General features: G+C 48.1%; 1 protein-coding gene across 1 annotated transcript; it reads right to left on the reverse strand.

Moving 5' to 3' along the window:
• Positions 1-295: 295 nt before the first annotated feature.
• On the reverse strand, positions 296-14,723 carry PLLP (plasmolipin). The gene is made up of 4 exons (XM_020806130.3): positions 14,258-14,723; positions 4,806-4,979; positions 2,377-2,499; positions 296-711 (listed from the first exon to the last, which is right to left on the reverse strand). Exons 1-4 carry the CDS (start codon positions 14,384-14,386, stop codon positions 592-594), a joined length of 546 nt encoding a protein of 181 aa, XP_020661789.3. The 5' UTR covers positions 14,387-14,723; the 3' UTR covers positions 296-591.
• Between the last annotated feature and the right edge of the window lie 5,798 nt (positions 14,724-20,521).

The raw sequence follows: 20,521 nt of genomic DNA on the forward strand, positions 1-20,521 counted from the left end.
TGACCACCCCAGAGACAGGCCCCCTCTGGGCCAGTGCAGACGGCACCCATGGCCACCGGAGAAGGTGGGTCGTCGTCTTCACCCCACGCCACCAACCGTTTCCCGCAGCTTTCGGCCATCGCTCGGCGAGAACATCTGCTCTGCATGCCAGGGGTCCCTAGCCTGGATCCATCTTGGCTGTCTCCAGAGGGGAAAAGGGGAAACCCCGGCCTGACATGCAGCGGTATTTTGGGCACCGTGTTATTTTTAACGGCCAGCTTGCGCTGACGTGGTTCCCAAACCCAGGAATCATGGGAAGTGTAAACCGGCCAGCGCCGAGGCGTCTCTTGCCAGCCTTACGAAGCATTCGGTCCCTGTGGCTCAACCAGGTCTCGAGCCAGTCCAGCAAGGATGCTGGTTAGTGGGAGGAAGGGGTCAGGCACTTCACCTGCGACAGGTGGGGTTAGAAGAGCGTCTTGATGTGGGCCATGCTGAAGGGAAGGAAACGGGGGGCCGGGGAGAGAACTGAGCACCGAAAAGTCCCCACAGTCTCTGCCATACTACAGTACCACCGAGCTGAGCCACGTTGATTCAGAATGGCCCCCTCCGTTCTTAGGCGTGATTGGGAACCGTCGCTTGGCTGCTGGCGGCGTTGCTGCCGTACCCTTTCCAGGCTCGGATGCTGAGGCAGGCGCTGACTCCGTAGCCTATCATCACCAGGCAGGCAAAGAACTGCAAAGAGAGGGAGAGAGGAGGACGTGAGCACAGCAGGGGCCGGGGGGGGGGGGGGAGAAGCTCACCCTGATGATTAAATGGAAGTGCTCGTCCCAACTGGAGTGGTCCCTATTGAATCGGGGGGGGGGGGCGCAGTAAGCTGCCCAAGAGACAAGAATGCCCAGCTCTGACAGTCTGTTTTGTCAACTCCATCTTGTCCAGCCCACGGCTCTCAACTCGGACAGCTTTCCAGAGCAGCTTTTGGCATGTATTCCCCCCCCCCTCCCCAGTGTAGTGAAGGTGAGCAATAAAGCTAGTATTGTGATTTGGATTCCGCATATCCCTCTCGCAGGTCTTCACTGAGAGTGCCAGAGGTCCCCCTGAATAGGGCCAGCCTGCCGGCTACCAGAGAACGCCGTGGCTATTTCTCATCATCCTGTTTCACCAAAAAAAAGGTCCCTCCTCCTCCTCCTCCTCTCTCCCTTTCTTGCATGCAGCCGTGAGACCGCCTGCACCCCCGACACCCACAATCATTACAGCACGGGGTGCACCACAGACAGCCAGGCGGAGAAGAGCTGACGCTACCACGACCCATCTAGCCGTGATGTGACGGCACAAGTGAAACTAGGATCTGGGCCTGAGTCATTCCTAGAGAGAGACAGACCATCATCTGAAATCCTGCCCTGATTTCCTCTGAGTCATGCCCGTGGCCTCATGCTCTGTGGATTTTTTTTAATTCCCAAGCGGGCAGCCGGGCAGCCTGCGATGGGGAGCTTAGGCGGTGCTGCTCTGGCCGGCACAGGTGGAGGCAGCTTCGAGGGTGGCGGAGGAGCCCGGCAGAAGGCTTCTCGCGCTGGCGGCTGGTACTGGACTCCTTGGGAGAGAGGAGAGACAGAGAGAGCGAGAGAGGAAGGCTGGGTGCATGATGTAGCCCCAGCTGTTCATCCAGTTACTGAATCTTAGCTCATTGCTGGTACTCGAAGCTCTGATGATGATGGCCTAGAAAGCCATTCCCCTCCCCTGAGTATTTATATAAGTACAGATGGTCGTGGGGGTGGGAATTCCAGGAGGATCATCCCCATGGGGGCAACTAGGGTCATCGATGGGGTTGGTTTAAAAGCAGAAACCAAAGATGTAGCGTCTTATTTAGGTTTCAGTTACATGGATGTGCCACCACTCGCCCAATGAGCTCAACATGGTGAACGTGAGGCCTTTTTCCCCCAGCTGTATTTTCATGACAGCCCCACGAGGTAGGCCAGGCTGAGGAAAGGGGACCGGCCCAAGACCAACCAGTGACTTTAATGGGAGGAACTGTGAGGCAACGTCTCTCAAGCGCCAGTTCAACGTTCTAATTGAAGGGCAAGTAAAGAACCCACCCACCCCTCTTCCAGGTGCTATTGGGACCATGAGACCCATCATCCCCACCTAGCTGAGTCAGTGGCGATGAGTGATGGGAACTGTAGTTGAACTGCATTCGTAACCAAAACCCCGCATGTACTCTGGCTCTTAACAGTCTTTGCCAGGAAAGCCCATCAGCTATGAAATAAATATTGCAACTGCAACGGCGTATATGTGCACCATCTTATGAATAAGCAGGCTGGCCGGCAGCCCCGCCTTAGCAAAGGAACCATTTATCTTCGCAGCGATCTCCTCGGAGAAAATGAGCTCAAGCCGTTACCCTACCGAGGCGGAGGCTCTTCGGTTGTAGTCTGGCGAATGGGGCCAGGAGAAGGGCTCCACCGAGGCGGCGCTGGCGATGAAGGCTGTGGCGTACAAGACGGCGGCCGAAACGTTAAAGACCACCAGCTGAGGAGGAGAGAAAAAGAGAGAGAGAGGGAGACGGAGAGGCTCGGAGGCCGTTCTGCAAGACCTGCCCAGGACCTTGCATGACTCTCTGGCCACAGCGGCCACCGCGGGATTTCTGCCCCCAAAGTAGGAACCCTGCCATCACAATTTGCTAGAGAGGGAGGGAGGCAAAGGGTAAATTTGCCTATCCCATCGTCCCCAGTCAAAACAGACAAGGGCCCATGGGAACCGCAGCTCTACAGCATCTGGAGAGTGACATTTTCCGCATCCCTCTGACGTCGGGACCTTCTGGGTACAAAGCATCCACTTAGCTGCTTCGGCTCCTCAAACAGACATCCTCACCCCTCCCTGGAGCAGAAATTGTGTGGTGGCAGTACCGAGTATCTGCACATGCAAGTTTTGGGGTTATGCCCTGTGACAGTTACATTCACAGCTTATAAATGTCACCAGAACAGAATGTTCTCTGCGCAAAGGGGGGTGGGGAACGAGATGCATTTGCCCATTCAGTTCTGGAACGTTTGCCACAGTTTATGCTTAGATGGCTGCACGGATTCTGGTCATACTGGTTATGAAAGTGTCACAATAAAAGCACTGTTGCATTCCAGTATCTGCTCTTTGGCCGGGCACAAAACAAGCAGAAATCAGCCAGCACGGCAGAAGAGAAAAGGACCTGCCGAACAGCTCCGAAATGGGACCATTTTAATTATTCATTTGTGCGTCTGGCTCTCAGCTCCCTTTAACAGACACAAAGCTTTGAGTGCCTTCTAAGAGTGTCACTTTGCAAATTTTCAGTAACGTAAAATAATGGCTAATTTGCATCTTTAAAAGGTTTAGGTAAAGGTAAAGGTTCCCCTTGACATTGAGTCCGGTCGTGTCTGACTCTAGGGTGCGGTGCTGATCCCCGTCTCCAAGCCACAGAGCCAGCATTTGTCCGAAGACAGTTTCCGTTGTCACGTGGCCAGCGCGACTAGACACGGAACGCCGTGACCTTCCCACCAAGGTGGTACCTACGTATTTATCTACTCGCATTTTGCATTTTGCATGCTTTCGAACCGCTAGGTTGGCAGGAGCTGGCACAAGCAACGGGAGCTCCCTCCATCGCATGGATTCGATATTATGACGGCTGGTCTTCCAACCTTGCAGCACAGAGGCTTCTGTGGTTTAACCCACAGTGCCACCACATCCCATTCAAAAGGTTTAACACAAGGTTATTTTTAAATGCACGTCAATGTAGTAGCTTAAAATATGGAGTGGTTTCCAGAGACCTAAAGAGGACATAAAGCAATTTACAGGACAGATGGAGGTGCACAATCCTACACGGGTTTAATTAGAAGTAAAGTTCCACAGAGCTGACTCAAAAGTAAATGAGTGCACTGTTTGCAGTCTAAAACCACATTATTTTATCTGTGGAAACGGCCCTGCTCTTTTACTTGCAGATATAGCATCACCCTTTAAGATTAGCTTTCCTTTAGATAAGTAGGGTGTGTGAATTTCCTAAAGTAAGTTTTAAAAGCGATTATACACTTTCAGGATGGTTGGAATCGAAATCATATTTTTAAAAAGCAGATCTTCACTGTATTTCATTGGACAGCCCTTCCTCAAGCATTACAAGGGTGTAAAAACATTTTTAAAAATCAAGCATAGATAAGAATCTCATTTAAAACTGTGAAATACAGTCTGAGAAATAAAATAGTGATTGTTTAGGAAGACATAAAGCTGTTTTATGGCATGTTTGACTATTCTTCCCTCTACCTCATGACTACTCACTTTTCCCTGAGTCTTCACAGAGCATATGCCCCAAATAAAATAATGTGATAAATATAAATTAACACAAATTTTAACCTCCTGAAATCAAATTGAGGTTGCCATCGTAGACAAGGGAGAAATAACCTTGACAGACTGACTTCTAAGTAGATGTGCATAGAAACTGTCAACCCAACTGTCCCCAAAATGGTACTGTCTAATTGTGTCGAGCATTGGAGCCCCCCGGTCTGCAAATTGCCCCTTCATTGCTCTGTGAGGGACACCTTCTGACTCCTCAAAGCATCTCCTGCTGGAGAACACTTATAATGTGAACACGCAACCTATGCTGGGCAGCGCATTGATTTGCGTTACAAATGCCTCCGCCCATTTGCTTTCTCTTTTCTGAGTATTAAAAGCAGACCTTGGTTGCAAATAGCCCAATACAAGAGTCGTGCCTTCTTGAGTCTTGAGTCTGGACCACGGGTGTTGACCAAAGACACAGCCAGGGTGGTTTCAAAGCTCAAAGAAGACTCTGGCTCTCCCCAGCCTTCACATGTACTCACCACGATTGGCCACGGGATCATGTACAGCTTCATCTGGAGACGAAGGAGGTACATCCCGAAGAGGATTACGGTCACCAGCCAGAAGAAGATGGCGACGAACATCACCCAGCCGTAGGAAGGGTAAGGCTGGTAGTACGTGTCCGCAATGAGGGCCCACACAAGACAACCCAGCACCTGTGCAACACAGAAGCAGAAGGAAAAGAGGGTGTTAATCCTGATCCCCTTCTCAGGTAAACCCAACCATTTGTGCCCGAAGGATGTCATTCTTCTCCATGTCATTCTTCTCTCTTCCATGGGCTGTACTGTAAGGTATAGACTGCAAATCTATGGAGCAAGGATTTCTCTTTCCATGTTATATCATCATGCAGCCCTTGAGCATCCTTGCCTATTCGCTGGCTGCACAACTAGGGGATGTTCCCCTTCCAGAGCTGCAGTGCCACATCTAGACTGAACCGTTCACGCGGAGGCCACTTCCATGGGGAGACGAACAGGGGGGCCACTCTGATGCCAAGAGAGGTAACGACTCTATTTCAGGTTTTAGTCCATGCTGTAAAAGAGCTCTCCAGGGTACTGAATGTATGGGGCGGGGCAGGATGGAGCAGCTTGGATCCTCCTGTAAAGTTAGGATTAAAACCCCGACCGGAGCTGCTGAATCACTGACAACAGAGGCACTACATTTACAGGCACCTTTGGCAACAAGACAGGGCTTTCTTGGTGGCTGCTCCCAAGTTCTGCAGCCCTCCCTGTTCTCCTTCCAGTAGGAAGTAAAAACATTTTAATTCAGGAAGATTTGGGTCAAATGAGGCCTGATGAAGAATGGGATTATGAATGGAGGAAGAGATATTCCGCCCCCCAATCTACTTTTAAATGGATTTTAATGCATTTATTTATTTTTTTCCAAAGGATAATTGGTTTAATGGTGTTTTAAGCATTTGGTCCTTCTAAATAAAATAAGTTCAGAAAAGAAAGGTGGGAAAGAAAAGGACTCATTGACTAAAGAACCTGAGAAACCAGTTTGGATGCAAAGGCATCATCATTGCGTACCATGGCCTGCGTCCAAAATAAAAAAATTTAGCTACTCTGGTTACCAACCTCTAGAAGGAGTGGAACAAGAAGAAATGTATTTACTTATTGCATTTTGATTTATATCTCTGTGTTGTTGTTGTTTAAGTCTCATGAGCCCTGTGGTCCTAATATTACAAGACAAGTGAGATCTAGTAATCTTAGAACTGCAGAGGTTGGAGAGATCCTATAGATCATGGAATCCAGTCCTTGTCAAGGAAGCCCGGTGGGGGAATCAAACTCCCAACCTCTGACGAGGCAGCCAGAGACCTCAACCATGTTGCTGTCCAGCAGTGGCACAAATTAAACAGATAAATACATGTCAAACCTCAGGTATGAAACCAATTAAGCAATGCAAACTGGAGAATTCTGGAAGCTGTAGTGTAAAAATGTGACTTTTCTCATCACTGGTCACACAGCATGCAGTCAATAACTTAAATTCTTACATTCCCCCCATGACCCAGGAGTTTAGTTTTTGAAGGCAGAATGTAGACACACAGGTATTATCTAACAATATAACTCCCGGCTTTTGTTGTCTCTGAATTTTCATGCCTATAAGCGAGATCGCAAGCTTCTAGTTTCCAAACAAATGTATATAACAGTAGCCCGACTTTAAAATAATAATAATCCAGAAATGCAGCTTTGGGAGGGAGCAGTGAAACTGGGTGGTGGGGTCAAAAATCATTTCCCCCACCTCTTTCCTCAATCATCTCTTCCTGGACTGGCTTTTCCATGCTGGCTTAACCGAAAGACACTTGGATGCAACCATACACCAAATAAGGATAGTTGGCTGATACGCTCCACTGGAAAAAGGTCTTGCCATCATTCGGCAGCTGGCGCTACAGGTTCCTGGGATTTGCGGCTGCCAGGCAACCCAGCCCTTTAGCAACCTTGCCCACATCCTCCTGGCTTCCTCTCGAGCCCCTGCATGCGTCGGTGTCGGCGTCAGGAACCTATGAAGTGCTATTGGTGTCCATGGCTACCTATGAGTCCTGTTTGTTTGCCCATTTCAGAGAAACATGATCCCTCCTAAGGGGCTGGGAACTCACTGCCTTTCTTAGCTCCGGGACTCCGTCGCTCTGAGTTTCCGTCTGCCACGGCCACGGCTAAGGCAACCAGGGCTTCGGCAGCTGCCCCAAAACGCAGGTAAACAAGCCATCCACAAATACCCTGCTCTTTTCCTCCTATGTTGTCTGGAGTCATTTCCCAATGGGTGAAAAACCACATCAAAAATATACATCAAAGATGCACTTTAATTTGGTTAGGATAAACAATCTAAAAAAAATCTCAACAGGAATCTGAATGCAGTACAAGAATTGGAGAGAGCATAACTTTTAAGACCTGCATGCTGGAAAGGAAAGTGTTCGCAGCATTCAAAATTTCACTCTGCCCCCGAAACCAGCCATGGTGATAGAAACAGAAAAGGTGAATGGAGACACTGTCAAGTTCAAATCTCGCCTCCGCTACAACTGAAGGATCAGATTGTTTGACTAGGGCTGGGCAGTTCTGTATTCCAGTCTTCACCAAACAGTGACATTCTTGCACCAGTTACTCTCTTTCCAGCCAGTCCTTCAGTGGCATGCTAGGAGCACAGCGTGGTCTTTTTCTATCTGAGGGCTATAAGATGGTTCAGCCTGCCTTGCCCAAAGTTCCTGATCCTGCGTTTCGGGGAAGTGCTGGTCTGAATAAAAAAATGCAAGGTTCCCAATATTCTGCCACCCTGAACCCTTCCCAGATCCCAAGTCGGTAGTGCGGGCATCCTGCACCCATTAAAAGGGTGCAGATGGGGAGGAGGAGGAGGAGGCTGCCTGTTGAAGCAGCAGCTGGAGGGGGCTCTTGATTGACCACCGGTGACTCTGCAGGACGTCTTCAGTGCTGGAGGCCATGAAAGGCATGTTGTGTGGCCCAAAAGGGCATTGTTTCTCTCTGGCACAAAACGGCCCGGGTCTCCTCCTCCTAGGGCTTGAGCCCGGACAATGCCTCCTTTTTATGTCCAGTGTTGCCACCCCCACAATAGATTTCTTTTTTTCTTTTTAAAAGATCTTGGTACAGGAATCCAGAAGCACAATTGAGAAGCTGCCCCACAGCCGAGCCCGAGGCAGTCTGACCACAAGAGGCCGCAACGCCTCCAGGACCATCGTGAGCAGCGAATGAGATGGTGCCAGGTCAGGTTTTGAGGCATGGAGTGACAGAGGCAGCACCACGCCAGTGTGAGAGGGTGGGCAGTGTTTGGGATTGGAATCAAGATGCTAGTCTATGCTGAGTCATGGAATGCATAGGCTGATCTTGGGGGGTTTGGCCTGTCCTACCTCATAGGGTTGTTGTGCAAAGATGGGGGCAGGTCACAGAGTCCACCTTGAGCCCTGCTGGAGCCGCTACAACAGTCACTGTATGAAATGGAGGATGCATTTTAATAACTTTGCCAAGGAGGGAAATTCAGGAGAGGTTGCTTACTCGGTAAGATGCCCCTATGGAACGGTCCTGTTCCACCCGATTCAAGGTGCATGAGCTGAATCCTCTGTTTCATGTCTCCCCCCTCTTCTTCCAACAGCAAGGGGCAGCTCAACGGCAGCACCAGGCTCTCCTCATGCCCAGAGTGCGGTCGAACGCTTGCCTAGGGATCCTCTTACCAACATGCAAAGGCCGGACAAAGATCCTGCCCTTCCTCTCTCAAAACGCCTGGAACCTGCAACCCTCTCAGAATGGGCAGAGCTGGAAGGGACCCTTGAGATCATCAGGTCCAGCCTTTGTGAAGGAAGCCAGTAGGGGGAATCGAACTCCCAACCTCTGGCTCCACCACCAGTTGTCTCCTCAAATGACCTTCCAGCCAGCCCATGCAGGATCCGGATGCACATGCATGCACATGCATGCTCGCGCGCATACACATGCACACAGAGAGGGGGGAACGTTGTGTGTGGTCCTTGTACACAAGCTGAAGAATGGTTGGTACCTTGATGAGGCCACGAGAATATCAAAAACAGAAGCTGTTCTTTTATCTGTTTCTTCTGCATCCAGGGATGAGCAAGACACCTGAAGGAGTGAAAGGCTGGCGTCTTTCTGCAATGCCTTTGTGGCCTAGTCAACATCCAGCCTGGACAGATTTCATGGGGGGGGGAGAGTTTGTTTGGGCCACTGAACTTTGCCGGACTCTCGGACACTTAAACACGTCTGCCTCCCCAACTCGCTCTCATGCCTGGCATAGCCGAAATGCTTGCACGCCCACGCCGAGCCCTCCCCTCCACGCAGGGCGGCCTCTCCGACAAAGCCGTGAGGTTGCCCGCGGACTGGGAAGGAGAGCGGAGGAGAGGGTGCCAAGGGAGGGGGCTGGGCAGCGGGTAGCCAAGCTGGGAGGCCGACAGCATGACGGAAGAATCCTGGGATGACCGAGTGGGAGGGCAACCCAAAGGTCATCTAGCCCAGCCCACGACCAAGGCAGGCAATCCGCAGCTATAAAGCATCCCTGGCAGAGAGCCGCTGAGCTTCAGGTGAGAAACAGAAGCCCAGTTTAAAGACCCAACGATGGGCTCAAAAATAGAACCCCTGATTTAAAAAAAAAAAGAACCATAATTCCTCGGAAGTCAGCCTGTATGGCCTTGTTCCCAGGAATGTGCTGTATAAACTTCAGAAAATATCAGCGCCCCCTGTCAAATTCCCACAACAAGGGCCAAAGGGTTTTCATTTACAAGCTGAATCGAGAAGCCTTCCACTTAATCTGTGGCTAAGCAAACCATTTTCTAAATTGCCCTGCCGGGGTTCTGCAGGTGGCTGCTGCGTGGTCTTTTATTTTGCAGGCCACATTCATGTTCAACCCCAAGTATATTCCATCTCACTCAAAAGCACAAGAGATGTTATGCATTTATCCAGGAGCACATTGTCCTGCACTGATTCCTGGAGCAACTTGTGTTTGGAAATGGAATGCAAGATTTCTAGAAGCATACACCAATAATGCCCTTTGCTAAAAGCCAGTTGTATGTTTGGATTTCTATCTTCATTTCCATTGGACTGTTTGCAACCTTGCATACGGCCTCCGGTGGGAGGGCCTTTCTGGGCTGAGATAACTGTCAGTCACTAACAGGACGAAACAATAGTTCCCTCCTGCCTCTGAGTTCAAAGAGAGCCCCACCTTTTTGCTTAGAGCTCCCCCCCCCCTAGTGTCTGTTGAGATCTGTTGTTGAATGCAGTCGTGTCTGTCAGTTTGCTGTTTGATCTGTTCAATTGTAAGGAATGAAACCTTTTATTTATTTATTTATTTTCTCCTACTAATTTCTTGAATGGAAGAACACATGAGAATTCAACGCACACAAGGGTAAACCTCTTGGTAGTTTGCCATTGTTTTGCAACCTGGAGAACACAAGCCATATTCCTCTTCTAAATTAAACGGGGTTTCTTGCTGAAATCAAGACATCCTGGGGGGAGGGGTGGGAAAGAGGTATATGTTGTATGTGACTCATATGTTGTTGTATGTGACTCATAGTTTGGGTCCATGTGCTCTGATGAGAGCCACATGGACAAGCTACACCCACCTGCCTAAGCTTCTTGGCTGTCATTCTAGTCCATGGACGTAAGACTTCGAAGGCCCAACTCCCTTTTGTTTACGCAAGAATTCGAAGGTCCAAATCCCTTTTGTTTACACAAGAATTCAAAGGTCCAAATCCCTTTTGTTTACGCAAGAATTCGAAGATCCAAATCCCTTTTGTTTACGCAAGAATTCGAAGACCCAAATCCCTTTTGTTTACGCAAGAATTCGAAGACCCGAATCCCATTTGTTTAGGCAAGAATTCGAAGTCCCGAATTCCTTTTGTCTACCCAAGAATTTGAAGACCCAAATCCCTTTTGTTTACGCAAGAATTCGAAGGCCCAAATCCCTTTTGTTTAGGCAAGAATTCGAAGACCCGAATCCCTTTTGTTTAGGCAAGAATTTGAAGTCCCGAGTCCCTTTTGTCTACCCAAGAATTCGAAGGCCCGAATCCCTTTTGTTTACGCAAGCATCCAAAGGCCCAAATCCCTTTCGTTTACGCAAGAATTTGAAGGCCCAAATCCTATTTATTGATACAATTGCAAAAGAACAATTGTGCAAGCATCCGTTCTCCAACACACTTTTCTTTGCACACCCAGTCACGTACCGATTGCAACACTGACCGTGCAAACACGATCAGCCATGCGATGGGACAATCCGCCATAAGAGAAAACACCCTCCTCTTTATGGTTTTCTCAGTTGGATTTTGGACCACGGGGGAAACAAAGCCGATCCCACAGCGTCTGCTCACATCAATACACCCTGTTCCAGCGGAATCCAGGCAAACGCCGAACAAAAGAATCTCTCCTTCCAGTAAACAGCTATTCATTTCAACTCACACCATGACCCTCCCGGGGCATCAGAGCACATACTGTGCCACGGCTATAAAACGTAGCTCAAAACAAAACGAAACAAAATCCAATCCCTGCCTAATATTCATTGAATGGGTAGCGCATTCCCGCGGGCACCAAGCACAGCCCTGCCCAATCCTCTTGGCGCAAAAGGCTGTTGAAACAATGACACCAGCAGAGCTTGGAGACGCTTATATATATATTTTTTTCTAGTGCAGCTCTCCAGATAACTCACCAGTAGCCAGGCTGGTGTGGGATATTCCAGCAAAGAGTGCAGGAAAGGAAAGAGAAGAGGGTGATGGAGCTGCCTGCCTTGGTGGGGTCATATTCAGGTTCTCAGGATGTGATCAGAAGGCCGCAAAGCTGTGCTCCCGATCACACTGGAAAGAGCCACTTTGATGGGAGCAGTCTCCCTTAAAACCACCTTTCTGTCTACTCCAGCTAGGCCCCTGGAAAGTAGGAGCCAGAAAGTTCCAGCTATTGAACAGTAAAAGAATTTATTCTAAACTTAGCATCTGCAGGAAGATTAATCAGAGCTAAATACTGGGAATTAAAGCATGGGGTTGCATTAAATGGATAGTATAAAGAAGTATGGAATATTGCTATTAATGATCAACAAACTTGTGATACTAAATTTGAAAAAGGGGTTGACAAGCAAAAATGTCTTTAGAGATATAGGGGGAACTTTTGTTGATTAAGTATTCATTCAAAGGAAGGGTCATGTGCCATCAAAAGAATCAATGTGGTTTTGGGAAGGGAACAGGGTAGTGTGAATAAAGCCAATGCAGCAGGTCTTCAGAGAGCCCTGTAGGAGGGGGGCACTTGGTGTCAGGATGGATGTATTAAGTGCCTTATGAATTTTGTGTTTTCTTTGTATGTGGCAGCAGCGGGGGGGAGTTCCAGCTTTGGGTCAGCCTGGAGCGCATTTCCCTGTGTGTTGTGTTCCACCAGACTGCTCCCCAAGCAGTCCACATTGCAATCCTCATGCAAATGGACTTTTGCAGGTTTACGAGACCGTTCTGGTCCTTAGGGTGGGGGTGGGTGGGAGGGAGAGGGGTTACCCAGCACAAAGCTGATGGGTCCAGAAAGGAGGAGAGCTTCCCAGCTTTCAGAAGGAACCTGGTAACCTTTTCCTTGAAAGCAGTGGGGAATAAACCACCTGCAGTTCTCATGGCCAGCTTTCATTTCCATCCTTTCTGCCCTCTCCTCGCTAACCGCTTTCCCGGACCTTCTTTCCTCTCTCTTGCCATTCCATGTGTTGGGCTCTTTTGTTTCAGATGACACTGACAACCCTCATGACGGGTGCAAAAAATGCAGACCTAGCTGGCAAGCAGGTGAGTACTTTATTTATTTATTTTATTTAGTTAACTTATATGCCGCCTACACCACCCAAAGGTCTCTGGAGAGTAGGAGAGAAGGTCCGGGAGAGGATGGGCAGAGTACAGGATAACTGCCCCTTACAAAGAAATCAGATCTCACAGTGGGGAAAGACATCTGTTTGTTTTAAAGAGAGCACAATATTTTCATTTATTTTTGACTCTTGTTTTGAAAAATGAGAGTCTCCTCCTGCTTCCTACACACAATCTGAAATTGTGGAAGTAAAAGCTACTTAATCGAGGACTAAAGGACCAAGCCCGAGACCTACCCTATTTTGGGGTCACATCATGAGAAGATAGGACTCATTGCAAAAGACAGGCTTGGGAGTCGTTGAAGGCAGCAGGAAAAGAGGAAAACCAAATAAGACATGGATTGATTCAATCAATCAAGGAAGCCACAGGCTTGAGTTTGCAAGAGCTGTTGAAGACAGAACTTTTTGGAGGTGATCAATATATAGAGTTACTCCAAGTGGGAAGTTGATGGCACACCATGGTAACAAAAGCTACTCTGTGCATGCTTAGAAGTACGCATTACTTTACATGACCAAGAGTTTAAAAATAACAATATTCGGTAGCTCCTTTCTCCAAAATACATATGGAAACCACACCACACTTTACCCTTCTTCAGTTTGGGGCAGACACAAGTTAAGAGTTTCTTGTTTATCCTCAGAAGTAGGTCTTCGCTCTTTCACAATGTGTGGGGAAAGTGCCTCTCTTTTTTTTTGGCCTACAGTCGCCACGCTGCCTGGGGGATTCTGGGAACTGTAGTCCCAAAACCTTACTCTTCCAAGTTCTCCGGCTCTTTTTGTGTCACCATCAATGTTCTAGTCCTCACTGTCACACCTTTATTGCCTCTTGCCTTCAAACATGGCCAGGGAGGGAAGGAAGGAAAGGCTCCCTGGTTGTAGAAGGAAGCAAGGGAGGACCAACAGCCCAGCTTCCCCCTGGTTGCGGGAAGGGCATGTCTCTCCCAATTTCTTTTGGTAAGGGTGTGAAGCTTTGTTTCCCAGGAGCCTTGCAGCCTTGCTTTAAGCTAGGAAGTTCATCCAAAGCAGCAGAAGCTCACCCAAATCAGAGGCGTGGGAGGGGTGACCCTCACCGCTGGCCTAGCTTGGATCAATTTTCCTGCCAAAATCTAAAACCAAGGGGAGGCGATCCTTTTATCAGACCATTAAACCCTCAGAAACAGGCAAGCTTTCAAGCCCTACAGGACACTTCATCAGGCCTGGCATGGCACCCCTTCTCAACACTGCCAAGCTCATCGGTGCCCACCCTGATGTGGAGTCCTGCAGGATTCAAAAGCTGACCTGTTTTTATCAGTGATCTAACAAAGGTAGCCCTCACCCTTGCTTCTAGATCTCCCAACCCATTGCACACCCACCTTCCTTCCTTCCTTCCTTCTGTCCATCATCAGCTCCTTCCTTTCTTCCGTATCTAGCAAGGGTCGGGCACACCTTCTCCAAGGGCATGCCATAAGAAAGCCTTAGCTAGCTCCGCTTTTCCTAGAAAGGGGGGGAAACCCACTCTGCACGGGCTCAGAGGCACCCCCTCTTTTCCAGTTCTGGAGTTTTAATTGAAAAACACGTCGGGGGCCCGGGAAGGATGGGGCGCTTCGTTACGCCACCTCGAGTGCCCGCCGGTACTCACGATTTCCACGATCATCAGGATCGCAAAGAGAGACTTGAGGAACTGGAAGTCCACGGCGGAGGAGCTGAGGCCGGGCGCCCCGGCGGGGCTGCTGGTGCGGGTGCTGACTTTGGCCGGGAACTCGGACATCTTCGGGGGCTCCCCCCCGCAGGGGACGCTCAACAGGGCGAGGGGACCAAAGGAGGGACACCCCGGTCGGGGAGGCAGGCAGGTAGGCAGGCAAGCAAGCAAGCAAGCCGGCGGGCAGAGACGAGCCGGCGCGGAAGGTGCCCAGGAGCGCTGCGCTTTTACGCACGGCTCATGGTGCCCCAACGGCGCGTCCGCCCGGCCGCGTTCCCCCGGGCTGGCTGGCAAGGCTGGCTGGCTGGCAAGGCAGGCGGGCAGAGGCGGAGGAGGGCAGGGCCACGGCGAGCGCCCAAGCCCCCACAGGAGCGCCGAGGGCCGGCCCAACCCTCCCCGAGCATCCCGCTTAACCCTTTCCCGCGGAGCGTCTAAGCTTTAGACGCGCAGATGCAGAGGCGAGGAAAAGGCCGGTCCCCTTGGCTTCTGTAGCAAACAACGGAGGCACAACAACCGAAGGATCGGGCCATCTGCAAGCCCAGCGGGTTTGATTTCGCTGCGAGCTTTCCTGGCTGCAGAGCCACTTCCTCGGAGCCACGGAGGCACCGGTTTAGTGGCAAACCGCGGGTCTGTACATCAACCTTGTGCTTTAACTCCCTGCATCTGTGGATGGCAACTGATGAAAGCGCCGCCAGGGATGCAGGGGTCCCGCTGCAAAGGTGTTGCAAGGTGGCTGGATAGGTCGGGGAGTTAGATACATAGCTGGTTGCAGAGCCAGGATCGCCCCCCCCCCTCCGCCCCCCTAGGAGAAGAGCCAGCCTGGCTAGCCTTGGGCAAGCTGCACCGTCCCAGGGCGCCCCTAAAGGAAGGAGATGGGGAACCACTTCTGAGTCTTCTCTACCTTCCTTGATCTGTTTTCCCACTGACCGGGAGTCCTCCTGTCTCTAAGGGACACAACCTCCAGGCTATTTTGTCCTTATAATTTTACTGCTAGAGGTGGAGAAAAATCTCTTGTGGGATGTTCTCCCTCAAATACCAGATGGAGTTGGCAAGTTTTAGATTGTTAACAGAATGATCATCATCAACAGCACCTTAGAACTGCAGAGCAAGAAGGGGCCCTGTGGATCATCCAGTCCAGACCTTTGCCGAGGAGGCGCAGAAGTGGGGAATCGAACTCCCGACCTTCGGCAGAGACCTAAACCACTGAGCTATCAGACAAGGATGTGAAGACTGGTCTTTATGGCTTTGGCCAAGACCCAACACTGTGGCTACCTACGGTCTTTGGGACATTTAATGGGGAGGAAGCCTCGCTGAACTAAGGTACGGTATTACTCTCTTTGCATGTTCATGGCACAGGATCATGCAATATGAACCAAAAGCAGTGGAGAAGAAGGAGTGGCCTTTAACAACCACACTTTTAAAACAACCGGACACCACGCAGCCTTGAGAAAAGAAGACTAAGGGGAGACATGCACTTTTCAAAGACTTGGAAGCTTATTCAGGCCAAGGAGGGGCAGGACACTCAGTGCTGGGTTTAAGTTACAGGAAGCCAGATTTCGGCTGAATATCAGGAAAAACTTCCTGTTCGAGCAGTACAACAAATGGAGCCCATGACCCCAGGAGGTGGGGAGGTCAAAGCATTCAAGAGGAAATTGGACCAACGCCTGCCAGATCTGCTTTGACTCGGATTCCTGACTTGAGCAGGAGGTTGGGCTTGGTGGCCAGATAGGCTCCTTCCTAGTCCATGATTCTAGGATTCTAGGATCCCATGACGGACATTCCCAGGCTAGCATCTTAGGAGGACTGTGGATGAGAGAAATCTGGGAATGGAAACCACCAGATGGCATCCAAAGGCAGGCTATGTAAGCTGTCTTTGAGGACGTTCTTTCCCTTTTAGTCATCTTGATGTTGACATTGTTGGCTCCCCATGAGAAGGCTTCCAGCCATTAACCAAAAGCGCTCTCGAGAAAGTTCTCCAAGGATTCCTGGGGAGCCGTAAACACTAAGACGAAGTGACTTCTCTGACATGCTTCCAAGAAAGAGTCACATGAGTTGGTCATTAGGCCACCCAGAGGACATCTAGATGTTGCCCTGAACTGTACATAGCTGGATTCACTTGGGGCTGGATGGCCTGTTAGGCTAAGGATGCCACAAATGAGCAGGCCAGCAAAACTAGAACCGTGGCCACCCACAGATTCATGGGGTCAATGTGTGTTTCAGGAGACCGTGTGTCAAGGGTGCAGAATGGCCAGCGTCCATTCTGGCCGTGCAGAAGGCCTCCCAATCACCCTGCCGAGTTAGAAGGGGTACATAAAAGTGCAGTTGAACCATCAAGTGGGTCCTTACTGGTTCCTGATGGCCAGGCTGGAAGCCAAAGGACGCGGCGCCCACAAGGACAGAGTACACGGGTGGGTCCAGTTTGAATTCCCTAAGAATGTGATCTAACCACAAGATGAAACTGGAGACCCACGCCTCGTGCCGTGACATGAGATTCCCACCAAAATATTCTGGGAATCAGGTTGACTTCAGGTTTTATTTTAAGTTGCTACAAGCTTCCATGAATGCACCATGCACCTAATAAGGGGGACCGCAGGCCACATAAAGCTTTTTCGACTCAAATCTCTTTTGGTTGTTTGTTACAGTTTCAGGCAGGAGATGGGAGAATGGAGCCTCTGAGATACTATTTGATGGGCTACGATTCCCATGAGCCTTAGCCAACATGAACTTCTGGATAACTCAGTGGTTTAGGTGTCTGAGTTGGGAGTTTGATTCCCCACTGTGATCCCTTCGCAAGGACTATACCCAGATGATTCAGAGAGTCCCTTCCAGCTCTGCAGTTCTAAGATGAGGATGATGTGATAAGTGGTTTTGCAAATATTAATCTTGCCTTTAAACATGTGTATTTGCTTTCAGTATGCATCGTTTATCAGAAAAGCAGCGTACAGTATAACAAAATTGACCAGTTAATTTATTAAAATAATTCATTAATCTTTAACCCTCTTTCTCCCTGGAACACACTCGTGCACAAACATATATAGAATGAACCATTCCTTCCTCCAAGTGGCTTTCCAAAGTCCAGGAGCTGGATTTCGTTTTGTGTCACTTTATACTGAAAAAACATCTCCCGAGATCACTTCTCCACACCCTCTGTTTGCAATATATATAATATTGTCATTTTACACTAAAAAAACATATACAGTCAGGGCCGGACTGGGACCAAAAATCAGCCCTGGCATTTAGAGCACACAGGCCCACCGGCTGTGGGGACACAGGCCCACCTGTTGTGGGCTCTCCATTCATGATATTGTGGCGCGCTGAAAGGGCGTTGCTGGTATAGTGGTATTGGTACATGCTTACGAGTTCTCCCTATCCCAATCATTGCCCTGGTTGTATAAATAACAAGGAGCATCAGGAAATCTAAACCTATAAAATCATCACGTTTAACAAAAAGTGTAATTAAAATTTAATGTTTAAATTTGTCAGTGCTAGTGCTCTCTAAACAAAAAACACCAACAGTACAATGTGAGATCTTATAGCTATTTTAATGTATTGAAACATTAGATCATTAAACATAACTGCAACAAAACGTTCAATGTGAACAAGCCATAAGTAGCAGATCCTCCTACATCAACACTTCCACCAGGAACAAAAGGCTTGGCTCAAGAACTTTCCACCTCGTTTATGATTTGAACATTTTAAATTTGAACCCTACTAATACTGGAAAGACTTAGGAATGATACGTTATCAAGGAATAAGAAGACTTTGCAGGGCTTCACTACTCTCTGCAACTCTGTTGATGATGGCATCCACATCAAGACTCATGAGGATTTCTTTTTCTGTAGCCATTAACATGAATGAATCCAAATGGTCCTGGGATACAGTATTCCTCAGTCGATTCTTGATGAACCTCAAGGTGGAGAAGCTTCTCTCACAAGCAACTTGAGTAAATGATAGAGTCAGTAGGAATTTGTAGGCTAGACCTATCACATTATAGGCATCTGTTAATAAATTGTAGCGCCGTAGAATTTGATAGCAACAAATGGCACAGTTCTTACATGTTGCACATGGCTTATTTAACAGCTCCATTTCATCAAATTGTTGACTTAGATCTTCCATGGGCGTTTCTCTTGACACCCTTACAGTGTATTCTTCTAGCGCTGATGTCTTCAATTTGTCCCAATGCAAAGCTAGACTAGTTAATTCACACCGCAAATTTTCAGCTGTGGCATTCTCATTAAATTTGATCAAGACTTTACTTAAATCTTCCATTGCAGATATATGAAGCCCTTGTTCTCTTATGTTTGAAAAGTTCCTAGGGTCTAGGCATGCATAGTCGGCATACAGTGTTTCACTAGCAAGAAAACGTCGAGTTATGCTCTCCGTGATTACATCAAGGATCACATTGTGTACTTGTATCTTATATGCCATGATGGCATCAGATATTACTTCATCTTGAGAACATTCACCAGCCATGCTTTTCTTCTTTCTTAACCTTTTATGAGGCAAGGTGGCCTGTACTTCAAGTTCACAATCTTCAAGTTCTCGTAGTTTGTCATTTGCCCATCTTATAAAATCATCTGCACTGTTCTTGACCCCTTCAAAATCTCTGGCAAGTTTTTTGAGATTTTCCTGTGTCCCTGTGACCATGTGATGAGCTTGTAATACATCTAAGCCACTTGTTTGTAGATATTTTGACAACGGGGATGTCAGCTCAAAAATCCGAAGAAATATATGTGCTGTGAGAATGGTCTCATATTTAAGCAGTGATTCTACGTAAGTTTTTGCCTTTATTCGTACTTCTGGCTTAGATCTTGAGTTTTCTTCAATCTTTGCCAATGTTACAATAAGGTCAACATATAAAGCCGAATCAGGTTGGGAAAATGATCCAAATATTTTTCTAAGTGCTGCATCTTTGGACCACCAGCGTGTTTCCCCAATCACAGAGAGTCTTCGATGGTGTGGATCCTGACTGACATTTAGCCATACATTCATTCGTTGATAAGACTCACGAATAAAAACTCCAACATCATTTATTAGATTAAATAACGATGCACTTGGAATTACAACCTTTGTGGTGTCAGCCAGTACTAAATTGAGTACATGTGCATAACACCAAACATGAATTTGGCCTGGAGATTCTCTGGACAACCATGTAGAGAAGCCTCTATACTGTCCTTGCATGTTAGCTGCTCCATCGGTAGAACTACCAGTGCAATTTTTTATGTCAATTTTACATGACTGCAGAACTTGCCTTAGTAAGGTAAGAAAGTATTCACCTGATGAAGACTCACAATCGACCACTGCCAGGAGCTTCTCATGAATACAGTCTGTCACATAACGAACAATTACTGAGCATTGGTCTCTTGAAGTAATATCCTGAGTTGTGTCAATTTGCACTGAGAACATCCCAGCTTCTCTAACACCGCTTGCCACTGCCTCTTGAATTAACTGTCGTATTGTTTCGACAACTTTATTTATTGTTGTTTTGGAGAGCAAAGTTACTAATGATCCTCTGCCCTTTCCACTTGAATGTGACTTCTTGCTTTTTGCTATGCACTTGTTGACATGTTCTTTAAGGCAGACATCATACTTGCTAAGAAGTAAGACCAACTCTAAAAAATTTCCATGATCAAGTGAATGGTCCTCCAATGTGTATGCAGCCTCAAATTTGTTGCCTCGATAGCTAAGTCCACGTTTCCCAATCACTTTCACAATGTCTATGACACGCTCCAATATCTGACGTCTTTTTCTGACTTGTTCTCTGTGTACAGACATTTGATTACTATGAAGTAAGTGATTGATATTTGCACTGCTGGCATTCAAAAAATAAGCTTCAGCACTTGCTCTGTGCATTGCACTTTTTTCATGTTCTTCAATTCTTTGATGAATATGTCTCCTGTCTGTCATTCCTTCAATGAATGGATTTGTTAATGAACTCTTTGAAAAAGCCAGACAAACAGAGCAAAATACAGCATGTTGGTCTTCACAGTAGGTCAGCCACCTGCGATTTGATCCATCTTTGCGGAAGACAGCTTTCTTTATGACAGGGTCACTGATGTTTTGTTTTGGGTGACAATTAAAAAATAAGGCTAGTTGACTTGTTTTTGGCCGAACAAAGCAATTGAATCCAGAGTGGTCTTCTAAACTCTGGATACACATAGAGCTACTTGTTTCATTTAAATCTGGCATTTCTTCACACTCCTG

Source organism: Pogona vitticeps, chromosome 10 (assembly GCF_051106095.1).
Source record: "Pogona vitticeps strain Pit_001003342236 chromosome 10, PviZW2.1, whole genome shotgun sequence".
Lineage (NCBI taxonomy): Eukaryota > Metazoa > Chordata > Lepidosauria > Squamata > Agamidae > Pogona > Pogona vitticeps.

Excerpts from the sequence above, each read along its gene's own strand:
- PLLP (XM_020806130.3), bottom strand. The coding sequence starts at position 14,386 with ATGTCCGAGTTCCCGGCCAAAGTCAGCACCCGCACCAGCAGCCCCGCC. Across the intron at positions 4,980-14,257 it reads TCCTGATGATCGTGGAAATC|GTGCTGGGTTGTCTTGTGTG; the intron begins GTGAGTACCGGC and ends TGTGTTGCACAG. Across the intron at positions 2,500-4,805 it reads TGATCCCGTGGCCAATCGTG|CTGGTGGTCTTTAACGTTTC; the intron begins GTGAGTACATGT and ends TCTCCTCCTCAG.